The sequence below is a fragment of the Heloderma suspectum genome, chromosome 16 (assembly GCF_057233095.1).
Source record: "Heloderma suspectum isolate Gila_16-S chromosome 16, 16-S_ref, whole genome shotgun sequence".
NCBI classification, from domain to species: Eukaryota; Metazoa; Chordata; class Lepidosauria; order Squamata; family Helodermatidae; genus Heloderma; species Heloderma suspectum.
This window is the reverse complement of record NC_139473.1, coordinates 10,177,066-10,190,658: the sequence shown is the minus strand read 5'-3', so window position 1 is coordinate 10,190,658 and position 13,593 is coordinate 10,177,066. Positions and strand designations below refer to the sequence as shown.

Below are 13,593 nucleotides of genomic sequence, written 5' to 3'. Positions count from 1 at the left end.
ACTCCAATTCGGGCAACATGCTACCTGCGCTGCAGGTAATTAAGGCAATCGTGGTCACACAACCTCCATGGTGCCTTCTTTTCCACCTCTGGTCGTCCAAACGTGGCCATTTATTTGCCCCTGCAGTGTACTTCCAGAATTTAGAGGTACCAAGATAATGATAAGTCAGGTCCAGGTTTGCTTACAAGGAGTCTTTAATACTTACAGCGCACAGGCATACCCAGTGGTTGGATCAGACAGCTTCTCTGAACCAAGAGCCAAGGGGTAAAATGGGTCTTAGATCATACGTGTCAGCAGTGAGGCAGCATGACAGCAGCAAGCGTTAATTAGTGTTCATCTGCAACTTTCTCAGCATAGCCTAACAGCCCCATGTGAGAGGGGAGACAATCAGAACTTTCCCAGCACAGACACCTGTAAACATAACCTCACTTCTCAGGTGCTTCCCCAGTCCTGATAAGATAAACGGTTCTGAGCTTGTTAGTATGTATTGTGCTGAGGCGGCGATATCGACCTTTGACTCATCTTACCAGTCAAGAGGCCCACTAGCAAGAGAATTGCACTTGTTAAGCATTATGGATCTCTAAGTCTCTCTAAAACTACTGGTTACACAGGTTACAGGCCCGAGGCCTTACACCATTAGCTGATTGTATTTCTGCACTACATTTCTGTGAATGCACTCGATGCAATTTCAAAATACTAAAAGAGACACAAAAGATAGAAATGGTAAATCAGGGGAATGCTATCAGGTGGTCTGCTGGTGATCTCTTCCGGGGCTGATGGCATGAGATCTCGAGTGGGGCTTCACCTCTTCTGCCTTCCCTCTCAGGGTGCCCAGGCCTTTTGGGGAGCGTTATCCAAGGTAGCCACCAGCAGCAAATTTGCCTGTCCAATATTACTCTTTTCAGACATACAGGCTATTCAGCAAATAATTATGTGACTCGCATCACTTGCGGTCTGTGAACTCCACTTCCATTCAATGCTGCCAAGTGTTTCAACTTCAGTCCAGCTTTATGGCTTGTTTTTTGTGTCATCCAGAAAACCTAACCACAGCATAGTTTGTTCCTGTGCAGGTTTTGTTGAATGACACCAACACCCAGTTTGTGGAGCAGACCATTGCGATCATGAAGAACCTGCTTGACAACCATACCGAAGGGAGTTCGGAGCACCTGGGACAAGCCAGCATTGAGACCATGATGCTGAACCTCGTCAGGCAAGTCGGTCCATTCTCCCTGCTCCTTGCCTCCCAGTGATTGCAATGCTGCAGGCCGCTGCTGTGTCTCATGGGAGGCAGATTCTCTGAAGAGAGATTCAGTCAAGGGCTGTGGTCCCCCATTGGCACAGGCTGAATCCTCACCTGACGTCCCTGGTTCAGGAGAAAACATGTTAGGCACGAATCCTGCCTTTTCCCCATTGTGCTCCGTGACCCATATTTATACAGACGCGGTCAGGTGGCTCACTCCCAGCATTTAGATCAGTCTGTGCATTAATCAGAAACGAACCTATCAAGCGGTGTTCTGGCACGAACATGCTTTGAAGAAGATGTCTGTGGAACGCTTCAGTCCTTGGAAGCTAATTTAATCTAGCGACTTGTGCCTGCTCTCTGTCTCCTCACAGGTACGTGCGTGTCCTCGGGAATCTGGTACATGCGATTCAGATAAAAACCAAGCTCTGTCAGCTTGTGAAGGTAATGATGGAGCGGCGGGATGACCTTTCCTTCTGCCAAGAGATGAAATTCAGGTGAGCGTCAATGGAGTAGCTGCTTTTGTGTTCCCTTAGAAAAGAAGAGAGCCAGTGTAGTGTAGTGGCTAGAGTGATGGACTGGGAGTCGGGAGATCTGGGTTCTAGTCCCCACTCAGCTGTGGGACCTCACTGGGTGACTTTGGGCCAGTCACAGACTCTCAGCTCAACCTACCTCACAGGGTTGTTGTTGTGAGGATAAAATGCAGAGGAACTAGATGGATGGTCACTTGCCACAGGCAATAGAAAATTCAGTATCCTCTTATACACAGATGATATAGCTATATTATCCTTGACCAGGGTGGTTTATTTATTTATTTATTTATTATTGAATTTATTAATCGCCCATCCGGCTGGTCACCCAGCCACTCTGGGCGATGTACAGCATACAATAAAACAGTTTAAAACAATAAAATTCTACAATAAAAATATTTTCTAAAATACCCTAATCCACCCCAAACGCCTGCCTGAACAACCACGTTTTTAATGCACGACGGAAGCTCATTAAAGAGGGGGCATGACGGAGTTCCCTAGGGAGGGAGTTCCACAGAGACATATTATTATGTTTAATAAAACATATGGACCTACTGGCTAATTTTTGTCAGAGGGAACAGCTCAGTATTGATTTCACTAAAACAAAAGTGATATTATTTGGTAAGAGATCTCCCATTTTTAACTGGGTAATTTCTAAGAGAGTGTTGGACTGGGATTCAGGAGATCCGGGTTCTAGTCCCCTCTCAGCCAGAGAAGCTCACTGGGTTACTTTGGGCCAGTCACAGACTCTCAGCTCAACCTACCTCACAGGGTTGTTGTGAGGATAATATGAAGAGGAGGAGGAGGTTTATGTATGCTGCCTTGAGTTCCTCGGAGGAAAAAGGGCGGGATATAAATGCAATAAATAAAAAATAAATAAAAGAACATTCGGAGAGGATTCACACATGATGCCAAACCATGTTTTAGTGTTATGTGTACAAGCAGAAAGTGGCCTGTGCAGAGCCTCGAGCTCGCACACTCCCCTCTCTGCCTCCCACAGGGCCACGAGGAGGAATAAACCAGAATTCAGTTTTGTTTCAGAAGATTTCTGGCTTGTTGCATGTAAACTGGAAATCATAGTTTAAAAATCCTCCAGTCAGTTGCTAAACAAGCCAGCCACAAACCCTGGGTTTGTTTTGCTGGCTCGCTTAACAAACTAACATGATTCCTGGTTCGCATATAACAACAAACCGGATATCTGCTAAAGCAGAACTGAATTTTGGTTTATTCTTCCTCCTGGTCACATGGGAGGAGGGGAGTGTGCACCCTGCACTTTGTGCTGGCTTTTTTCCTGGTTGTGCATGTAGGCCTAAATTATGGGTTAGCACTATGTGGAAATGCTTCCTCCCTGGATTTCCCTGGTGATTTCCTTGGAAATAGCTAGTCACGGGGAGTTATTTGCTTGCTTGCTTGTTTGAATTGTTATCCTGGCTTTCCTCCAAGTTGCTCAGGGTGGCTTATGTCACTCCACAATATTTATCCTCATGACAACAATGCTGTGAGGTAGAGTAGGCTGAGATGTAGTGACTGGGCCAAGCTCACCCAGTGAGCTTCCTGGCTGGGTGGGGATTTGCACTTGGATCTCCTGCTCCTGGGCCTAGTCCAGCGCTCTAACCACTACACTATACTGGTCATGGCAGAGTGGGGGGAATAACTTTCTCATCGCTCAAGAGCAATAGGGATTGCTTTGCTGGATCAGACCAAAGGCCTATGTAGTCGTGCATCCTGTTTCCCACACAAAATTTGGTGTGCTCTTAAGTCAAAAGACCATGTGCATTTCATATACTTGAATATAACTGCCATAGTTGGGTCACACTAATGGCTTAATCAATCATTATTTCCTAGCCAAAGGCCATCACTGATAATCCGTTAGTACAATAAACCAGAGAATGCACAACTTAGAACATAATTCAGACTAGCGTAATTCATTGCAATCTCCAATATGTATCTCATTTCTTATACAGTGATAAAAAAGAACACATGACTAATGGGGGGGCGGGGAGCACAAAACAAAATAAATTAAGATGCAATCCTATTGGGATGCCCGTCAGCCTTCCATCTCATGACAGCTGACAGGCATCCCACGCAGAGCAGGAGTAGTCCAGAGGCTATCTTTGCCTCCGTGCTCCTCCCGCTCTGTATTTGTGCTAGAAGGGTTTTTGTCGCCTATCTAGCTGGGCCTCTGCATTGCTGGGAGGGAAGGAGACTGGGGAGGCTGGAGAATTCTCGTAAACCAGCCTCTCCAGTCCCCTCCGCTCCCTGCCCACAGAACTGCCCCTTTTCTCTCCTTTCCATGGTCACTTTTGCAAGCTCGGGGAGGCAGCTGGTGCAGTTTTCTCGGCATCGACTGCAAGGGGGAGTGGGCGGGGAGCTCCAACTCCTGGCTCTGAGGTCAAAGCGCTGTCCCCAGCCTTGGATCCAGGAATCCAAACTCTCCTGTGGCTGTCCAACGCTGTCTAGGGGCCAGAGGATTGCTGCCCCTGTAAATAAATGAAAATGAAAAGGGAATTCCAATCAAACCATGTTAACAAAGATAGCTCTAATACCAAAATATTAGCAGAAAAACAAAACACAAAACTCTACCCATTATGACTGCCGCAACTATTAAACTCTCATGAGGATGGAAGATGCTGATGAGAGATGGAAGGGGAAGGGGAAGAGGAAGAAAAGGAAGTCAATAGACAAGACATCAGAAAGTAGAAGAGGAGTGAACACAGGCAACAGAATGGATAGGCCGAAATAATTTTTTAAGACAGGAACTGAGAGCTATTCAACTAGTGTTGGATGAGAGACACGATTGCCATGAAACTGGTTTTGGGTGATTTGTGTGTGGGTTAGCATTTCTGAGAGATCCTTTTATTTCACATCCCAAAAACACAGTGCATGTTGTTGCTTTAATTTGGATTTGGCAGCATTTCGTTGTTTTTCTTCCAAATTTTCTGTTCTATAATACCAACTTTTAGGAACAAGATGGTAGAATATCTGACAGACTGGGTTATGGGAACATCCAACCAGGCGACAGATGAGGATGTGAAATGTCTGACAAGGTAAGAGGGGCCAAAATGCCAGCTTGTAGCAGCACAGGACGTCTTCTACAGCAACGGTACACTGGATTCTTAAAGATGGCTTTAGGTGCGCTTTGTTAACAACAAATGGGACTTGGCTGCTGGTGAAGGGGTCTTTTCTTCTCTAGGCCGGGGGGGAAGCTGGCCAAGAGCACAGTATCTGCATGTTGAATTCCTTGAGTGTCTGTCTAGGCATAGGTTGTAGGGCCAGTCAAACCATTTCCAGTATAAATCGGCAGAGAAGAGAAGAAGCAAACAAAGGTAAAGTAATGCAGTACAGGTCCATATGTAATCCACGGGGTTGCACAGGCTGAGGCAACATGCAGAAAGGGGAAGTTACAGAGGGGCTTGGGTGAGATGTGACCAAGAAGGCCGTGCATGCCCAGCGAGTGCACACCAGGCAATAGACAGGAGGTGGTTTAAGGGAGCAAAGTTCTAGCTCGAGTTGCCCGAAGGACCAGGTCAAAGATTTCCTGCAGCCTGGGACCCTGACAATGTCACAGAATTGGTGAGGCACTTTTTGCTGGTGGATGCGGTGTGAGTGGTGCACTTTTCCTTTTAAACTCTGCTCTGTTTACTGTTTTGTTCAGAGATTTGGACCAGGCAAGCATGGAAGCTGTGGTGTCTCTTCTTGCGGGACTTCCACTGCAACCTGAAGAAGGAGATGGAGTTGAACTGATGGAAGCTAAATCCCAGTTGTTCCTAAAGTAAAGCCCTTTATTTTGTTTTAGCACCCAGTTGATTAAAGCAGCTAGAATTCTATAACGCTTGGCCAATGCAGGGATGTAGGCTTTGTGGAAGTAATTAGGACAGCGCGTTATTGTCTGTAGGACTTATGAGCAAAGCTCTCATGAATCAGTCTACGAAGATTTATCCCCTGGAGGGAGCAACCCTATGTCCCCTTGACAGAGTCTGGGGTAGATAGGGTTTTTTGGTTTCCCAGCTCCGGTTCATAGACAGTGCTGCAAGCTCGTAGCCAGGAAACCGTGCTCCACCCCACAGTCCCCCTCGTAGCCAGGGCGGAGAGAACTGTGGTGGCTGCCCCTCCATGCCTGTCTGTACTTGTAACACGGAGCATGGACAGAGCGAAAAGGGGGCGATACCGGGAGCAGAGAGGGGAGGAAACCATAGAAGCTGTTTTAGGCGGCTTCCTATGTGGTCTCCAGCCCTGCTCCCACCCCCTCCCCAAAGCCGTGCTTGGACGCCTGAAATTGGATGTCGACGGCAAACTGCAGGGCAGCTGGAGCACCGAGGGAATCCTGTGTGCTTCAGCCGCCCTGCATTGGACAGGCGGTCGCCTCCGACTTCAGAGGAAGTCGGCAATGACCATCTATCTCAATAGGATTGTGCCCGAAGTTCCTTGATCTCACGGCAAAGCAGAGTTTATGCTACTTTTGACAGGTTTAGGGAGAAGCTTTTAGAAATACAAAGGAACATAGGCTCTAGGTAGCAAATGAGCAGGGGCACCAACCAGCAAGCACTATTACCCCATCGTGAACAGGGAGATCTTTATAATCCTTCCTGTTGAGAAGAGCCAGTGGCTAGCCTGGGTGGGCAAACCCTTTCACCTCCCAGGGAGTTGCTTCAATAGGTAGTCCTGGTGGCTTGCCATACCACCCTTCAGTAAAATACTTTCAAGGTGCCTTGCAAATGATCCCATAAAATACATAGGGCAGCATCCAATGGTGACAGATGTCAGGGATGTTTCTGAGCTCAGGGAGTGGGACAGCAGTTCAGATTCTGAAGGAGAACCGCCAGACATGTGGGAGGTGTTTTCCCAGGCTAGTCCAGACATGACTGGCCTGGCTTCTCAGGTTACAAACGCCCAGCTGGCTGAGGATGAGGGTTCCTCTTCACACACCCCTGCGAGAGACAGCGAACAGAAGGAAGTGGGGGTTGTGGAATCTGATCTAACAGATGCCAGATGCAGACACAGAGCAAAGAGGGAAAAGGCAGGGGCGGAACTTAGACGGTCTACCCGATTGTCCTTGCATGAGAAGCTGCCCCTCACGGGAGAGAGGTTCCTCCCCCGCTTAAGTTAGGCCAGCGAGACTGCCTTCCTCTTCAAATGTAGCTACCTTTTGAACCCCCTGAAGGCATTTCCTTGTAGACTGAGAGTCACTGAGAATTTGCATCTGTATGACCCTGTGAAGTAATGGATTAAAAGCTGTAGACTGAAGCCTCTCTTCTGTGTACGTTTCGGCGTTTGAAGTTAAGAGGGGGCAAAAGGAACCCTGACACATTCCACAAACTCAATTAGCGTTAGCAGAGCTCCGCTGAATCTTTCCATCGTGCAAGCAGTTGCCCTTTACGCTTGCACAACCAGCTGTGCGAGCAGCTGCACAGTGCGCCACACAACCGGTGCACACAGTTGCGTAACCGGTTACACGTGCGGGATGTGCAACCGGTTGCACGACGGGTGCGAAGCCGTTGCACAACATGTGCAAGCAGTTGGGTAACCGGTCACACAGTGGGAATCCCCAGCGCATTGCCAACGGGTTGCACAAGAGTCATGCAAAAACGCTTGTGCAACCATGACCTTAGTCAGATCCTTCTCTTGCGCCTAGTTCAGAACCTGCTTTCTGCCAGCGCAACGTCATTTACGCAGATGGAATGACACAGTTGGATGCTGTTCTTTGTAAAACAACAATAAAATATTGGTTGAAACCAGTAGACAAAAGCAACATAAAACAGCAGATATAAAATTGAGTGTTAAAAGTCCCCAGGAAATTAAAAATTTGATGTGAGAGTTAGTGCCAGGTGAGCCTTCTTGGGGAGAGAATTCTGCAAGCAGGGCATATCACATAGATGTGTACCTCTTGGGGTGAGTTGGTTTGCTTTTGTGCAGGGGAGTCCAATTTCTTGTGCAAAAATGCTTCTCCTTATGATAGGCAAACAGTTATTTTTGCCTTTAGGTACTTTACCCTATTTATGAACCTCCTCAATGACTGCAGTGAAGTTGAAGATGAAAGTGCACAAACGGGCGGCAGGAAACGTGGGATGTCCCGACGGCTGGCGTCGTTGCGACACTGCACCGTTCTGGCCATGTCAAACTTGCTCAATGCAAACGTGGATAGTGGCCTTATGCACTCCATAGGTAAAATGCGTGATCTGTGAAGATTTGGCAATGCAGTGTTGCACACTACCGTTTTGGCTGAATCTTTCTGTTTGTTGGCAGGTTTGGGGTATCACAAAGATCTCCAGACAAGAGCGACGTTCATGGAGGTCCTCACCAAAATTCTGCAGCAGGGCACGGAGTTTGACACCCTGGCGGAAACGGTGCTGGCAGATAGGTTTGAGAGATTGGTGGAGTTGGTCACCATGATGGGTGACCAAGGAGAACTGCCCATTGCTATGGCTTTGGCGAACGTTGTGCCTTGTTCACAGTGGGTAAGATGAATTGCATTATTGATGGCTCCTTGTAAGGCCCCAGGCCTGTAAGCAAGTTAATAGTAGTTTAGAGAAGCTTAGCGATCCATAATGCTTTCTGCTTTGGTTCATTATTAAGTGCAATTTCCTTGCAAGTGGGCTCCTTGGCTTGTAAGATGAGTCAAAGGTCGATGCGGCTGCCTCAGCACATTCCATGCTAATGAGCTCTGGTATCTTATCAGAGTCTTGGATGTGCCTGGGAAGTGGAGCTCTGTTTGTCTTAAAGCTACAGGTGTCTGTGCTGAGAACCAAGCACTGTTAGGCTATGCTGGGAAAGTTGCAGCTGAATGCTAATTAACACTTGCTCCTGTCATGCTGCCTCACTGCTGACATGTATGGTATAAAACCCATTGTGCCCCTTGGCTCTGGGTTCAGAGAAGCTGTCTGATCCAACCACTGGGTACGCCTGTGTGCTGCAAGTATTCAATAAAGTCTCCTTGTAAGTAAACCCGGATCTGGCTTATCACTTTCTCGGCACCTCCAAACCTTAGCAGCCCACGGCCAGGGCATGCACTCCTGCATGATTTAAACGGGTGAGTGCTGTGCGTGAGCAGTAGGTGGTTCATGTACAAGGGGGCAGGTGGAAGGTAGAGCGGGCTCTGCTAAGAGTTCTGATAGATCTACTGACAAACCGTCAGCTGATACGAGCAGAAGCACTTGTAGCAAGCTGTTTGTTGCTTCCATTTAACAGGCATTCAAAGAACCCTGTGTACGGGCAGGAAATGTGTTCTGCTAATGGGGTCGGCCGGAGTTGCACATTGGCTTTCCCACTGCAGCCCTTCAGGCTGCATTGAACCATGTTCCAGAGGATCACCAGGATGTAGGAGTGGCTTTTTAGGGAGGTATGGGGGATTTCCTCTCCCCACTACTGCCTCTACCTATGGGGAAACTGCTCCTTCAGTGGGCATTCCTACCTATGGGGCTAGAATGCCCAACCAGGCAGAATTGAATTTACCTGATCCAGACCCCATCTAACAACATTCAAAGCGATTCTCTCTCTCTCTCTCCCCCCCTTCAGAATGTCACCCCACAACTACTACACAGGCTTTCAAGAGAAACAAAACAAGGCCTCAGCCCTACCCAGACACACCATAACTTCACAGAGGTTTTTATTTATGGTTACAGAACCATAGTAGTTACATACGGGCATTTCTTCACAGGAGGTGAAGAAAGGGATGTAGGCAAAAATCTTGGTTGCATTGATGGAACACTGCGCACGGCCCTGTGGCTCCTGCTGTCGCTGATCATGTGCCTTCATACCGCTTCCCAGAGTAACATATGCAAACGACAAGAACCTGCTTTGTGAAAAGCTCCTGACAGCTGTGAAAGAAATTCGTGGGTTTGCAGTGGACTGAATGTGCAGTAGAGCCGAGCGGAGTAGAATGGTTGCCACAGAGGCTGGGCCTGGCCAGTATCGGCAGCAGTGGCCACGCCGCCACCTCTTGTGCCCAAGTGGGTGGGCGGAAGCACCTAGCTTCCTGGTGGAGCCGAGATTTGCAGTTCCTGCAGACTTGGAAGAGGAGGAGGAGGGTCAACTCTCCCAGTAAGGGAGGGTCCTGCACAAGGTGGTGGGAAGCCAGCCAGTGAACCTTCCCTAGATTTGGATTGGGACCAGTCAGGTGTGCTCTGTGCTGGCCAAGTTATTCTGAAAGCCTTTGCAGCAAGCTGTGGGCAGTTTCTTGGCAGGTGAACTTCAAGATCCGCCGAATGAGAGTTCATCACATATGTAAAAAATATGAACACGATCTCCTGGGCCCAGCCTCCTATACAGTCACTGTGTATTTCCTTGTATTGTTAACCCTTCATCTTCAGTCCCTGTAACAAACCATTACAGTTGACGATATTAAACTTCTACCCCACAGAAATCGGTTTTTCGTAAAGGGGTTCCCAGGTGGTCTCCCGTCCAGCTTCAGTTTCCTGAATTTCCTTTTTTCCTCTTCCTTCTGAAAGTCATTTCCATTTGCGTTGCAAATTTAGATTGTACACCTGAGGGCAGGGACCATCTTACTATTGATCTTTGTGAAGCTACTCTGGGAGCCCTTATCAGGTGAAGAACAGGGTAAACATGCTTCAAATAAAAAATAGGTGGCATTGGAGGGAGTTGTAGGCATATCACAGTTTGGCCATGACTTCGTTACCCATTTCCTGGCTTCTGCCTTGGATGGCCATGTGGAGAAGCGTAGTTAACACTATTGTGTCTTACGTTTTTTCTTGTTTCTGTTCTCTGAAAGGACGAACTGGCTCGTGTCCTCGTCACCCTCTTTGACTCCAGACACTTACTCTACCAGCTGCTTTGGAACATGTTTTCTAAAGAAGTTGAACTGGCCGATTCAATGCAGACACTCTTCAGGGGAAACAGTCTAGCTAGCAAGATAATGACGTTCTGTTTTAAGGTATGTTTGATCTTAACAATCTGTTTGAAGAGTAGAGAGGGGAAATGGGGCAGAAGGGTAACTCGGACCACAAAACCAGATGGACTTAAAGATGCTCAGAATTCACCATTCAAGTGTCCTGTTGCAGTTGTACTCTTGTGAGATTAAAATCACATCAGCACAGACTGACGCCATAGCTGCAACCCAGTAGAGTGGTTACGGGAGTTAACCTATCCAGTAGCTGCAACCCAGTAGAGTGGTTATGGGAGTTAACCTATCCAGTAGCTGCAACCCAGTAGAGTGGTTACGGGAGTTAACCTATCCAGTAGCTGCAACCCAGTAGAGTGGTTACGGGAGTTAACCTATCCAGTAGCTGCAACCCAGTAGAGTGGTTACGGGAGTTAACCTATCCAGTAGCTGCAACCCAGTAGAGTGGTTACGGGAGTTAACCTATCCAGTAGCTGCAACCCAGTAGAGTGGTTACGGGAGTTAACCTATCCAGTAGCTGCAACCCAGTAGAGTGGTTACGGGAGTTAACCTATCCAGTAGCTGCAACCCAGTAGAGTGGTTACGGGAGTTAACCTATCCAGTAGCTGCAAACCAGTAGAGTGGTTACGGGAGTTAACCTATCCAGTAGCTGCAACCCAGTAGAGTGGTTGCGGGAATTAACCTATCCAGTAGCTGCAACCCAGTAGAGTGGTTGCGGGAGTTAACCCAGCCAGTAGCTGCAACCCAGTAGAGTGGTTGCGGGAGTTAACCCAGCCAGTAGCTGCAACCCAGTAGAGTGGTTACGGGAGTTAACCTATCCAGTAGCTGCAACCCAGTAGAGTGGTTACGGGAGTTAACCTATCCAGTAGCTGCAACCCAGTAGAGTGGTTACGGGAGTTAACCTATCCAGTAAGCTGCAACCCAGTAGAGTGGTTACGGGAGTTAACCTATCCAGTAGCTGCAACCCAGTAGAGTGGTTATTGAAGCTACAATGTTAATTGATCTTTAGATTCATCTTTGTAATAGGACAGCACATGAACAACGTTTTAAAAAGCCAAATAATTGCAGTCTGTCTGTCTGTCTGTCTCACTGCTGGGTCCCTTCTATCAGCTTATCCACCTCCTCCTTGCTGTGTTGTTCACCAGAAAGCTGGCAAGTGAGAGCATGCTAGAGGGAAAGGGCGGGCAGGGGATCAAATGACAACGTGGAACAGCAGGAGCCAGCAAGCAGTGGGCCCCCTATGGAGGTGTGGGCCTTGGCAGATGCCCAGTCATGCTGGCCCTGAGCAAATGCACGCACACAAGCATACAGGAGAACAATTGTTAACATCGGAGACCAAAAGGCCATGAAAGGAAGAGTTGCAACCCATAACATTTGAATATACACTTGTCCTTTTCTCTCATAGAGAGAATGCCTCCTCTAAGATTATACCTGCAGTGACAAAAGTGTGCCTTTTGCTTTAGAATATTATATTTGCTCATATACAGATGTGAATGACTAAGGATGCAATTCTATACATGTTTAGACAGAAAAAGGTCCTTCCACTCCCAGCTTTCCCCAGCCAGCATGGCTGGCTGGGGAATGCTGGGAGCTGTAGGACTTTTTTATGTCTAAATACGCATAGGATTGCATCCTAAAACTCATAGGGTCGAATCCAGTGTTCTGTTCGTGACAAGACTCCCTCCTCCCTCCTAAAGCCCCCCATGCTCCCCTGACATCTGCTCCAAAGTGTTCCCCAACCCTCTGGAGTGGATTTTGAGGATTTTGAGTGGGAGCGGGGATCACCCCCTCCCTATTCCGCTGGCAGAAGCAGTTCCATCCGTGAAAGGACTTAATTGGATTTGATTGGCTAAAACTCTTACAATTAAGGTGTTTTTTTAAAAACTCCTCATGGTTTTGCATGCAGGGAGGTCCCCGTGCATAGCATAGTCTTTCACATGGGACAATGTGCTTTTGGATCAACCAGCACTGCAGAACTCCACCGTATTGCTGCACAGTTTGGTTTTCGAAATGTAACCAGCGCGTATAATTGAACATGACTGTGTAACATTCCTGATTCAGGGGTCTGTTTGAAATAAGGTCTCGCTAGAGCAGGCGTTACTTGAAACAACACAAAGGCTGGGTTCGCACCATCAGCAGGGGAAACGACGCAGCATGGGTCATTTCCCTAGCCCTCGCGCATGCCGCTCGAGCACCCGGCATTTCCTTAATTACCCACGCTGCATCACAGGCTGACATGTTGTTTGAACCCGGAGCGTGGCGTGGCAGGGGTGGCTTGTAACCCACCCCACAGCCCCTACTACAAGCCATGGGGTGTGGGGTGGGTTAGAAGCCACCCCCACCGCACTGCATGCCGGGTTCGGATGACATAGCAACACACGGTGTGGGTCATTAAGCAAATGGCAGGCACACGCGGGGGAAACAACCCATCCCACGCAGTCTCCCTTGCTGATTGTGCGAACCCGGCCACGGCTTTTTTAAAAAAAGGGCAGACTTACGTGGGATGAGAAGCACAGGGCTGCCACCGCAAGAAGCCTGTGTTACCACCATGTGTACCGTTGTGCCTGCGTTCGTCATGTAATTCTCCCCAGGTACGGAGCTGGGCAGGGGCAAATGCAATATAGCAATCGCAGGACAGGAGGTAGGATTTACCACGTGTTACAAAGGGGCAAGAGGAAAACTTAATGCAGAGGTGCTGTTTTCACTAGCCCTCCCGCTTTTCATAATGCGTGATCTTGCTTTTTAGAAGCTTTACCTCCTGACCAAATTATTGACAGAAAGAATAATATGACGACTCTTTTTTTAATGGCACAGGTTTGATATGACATACTGGGTTGATAAGACAAACTCTCTCATGCAGGTCTATGGTGCAACATATCTACAGAAGCTGTTGGAGCCTTTATTAAGGACTGTAATTACATCTTCTGAATGGCAGCATGTTAGCTTCGAGGTGGACCCTACAAGGTTTG

The 13,593-nt window shown here is 47.9% G+C and overlaps 1 protein-coding gene across 9 annotated transcripts in view; it reads left to right on the top strand.

Moving 5' to 3' along the window:
• The window catches only part of NF1 (neurofibromin 1), a 236,608-nt gene that overhangs the window by 64,459 nt on the left and 158,556 nt on the right, over positions 1-13,593 (top strand). For all 9 annotated transcript variants that reach the window (XM_084822899.1, XM_084822897.1, XM_084822895.1 and 6 more), the window contains 8 exons: positions 1,071-1,210; positions 1,615-1,737; positions 4,734-4,817; positions 5,426-5,542; positions 7,751-7,932; positions 8,014-8,225; positions 10,496-10,657; positions 13,485-13,588. In XM_084822899.1, the coding sequence (XP_084679025.1) occupies positions 1,071-1,210; positions 1,615-1,737; positions 4,734-4,817; positions 5,426-5,542; positions 7,751-7,932; positions 8,014-8,225; positions 10,496-10,657; positions 13,485-13,588 (1,124 nt within the window). The remainder of the gene's footprint in view (positions 1-1,070; positions 1,211-1,614; positions 1,738-4,733; positions 4,818-5,425; positions 5,543-7,750; positions 7,933-8,013; positions 8,226-10,495; positions 10,658-13,484; positions 13,589-13,593) is intronic.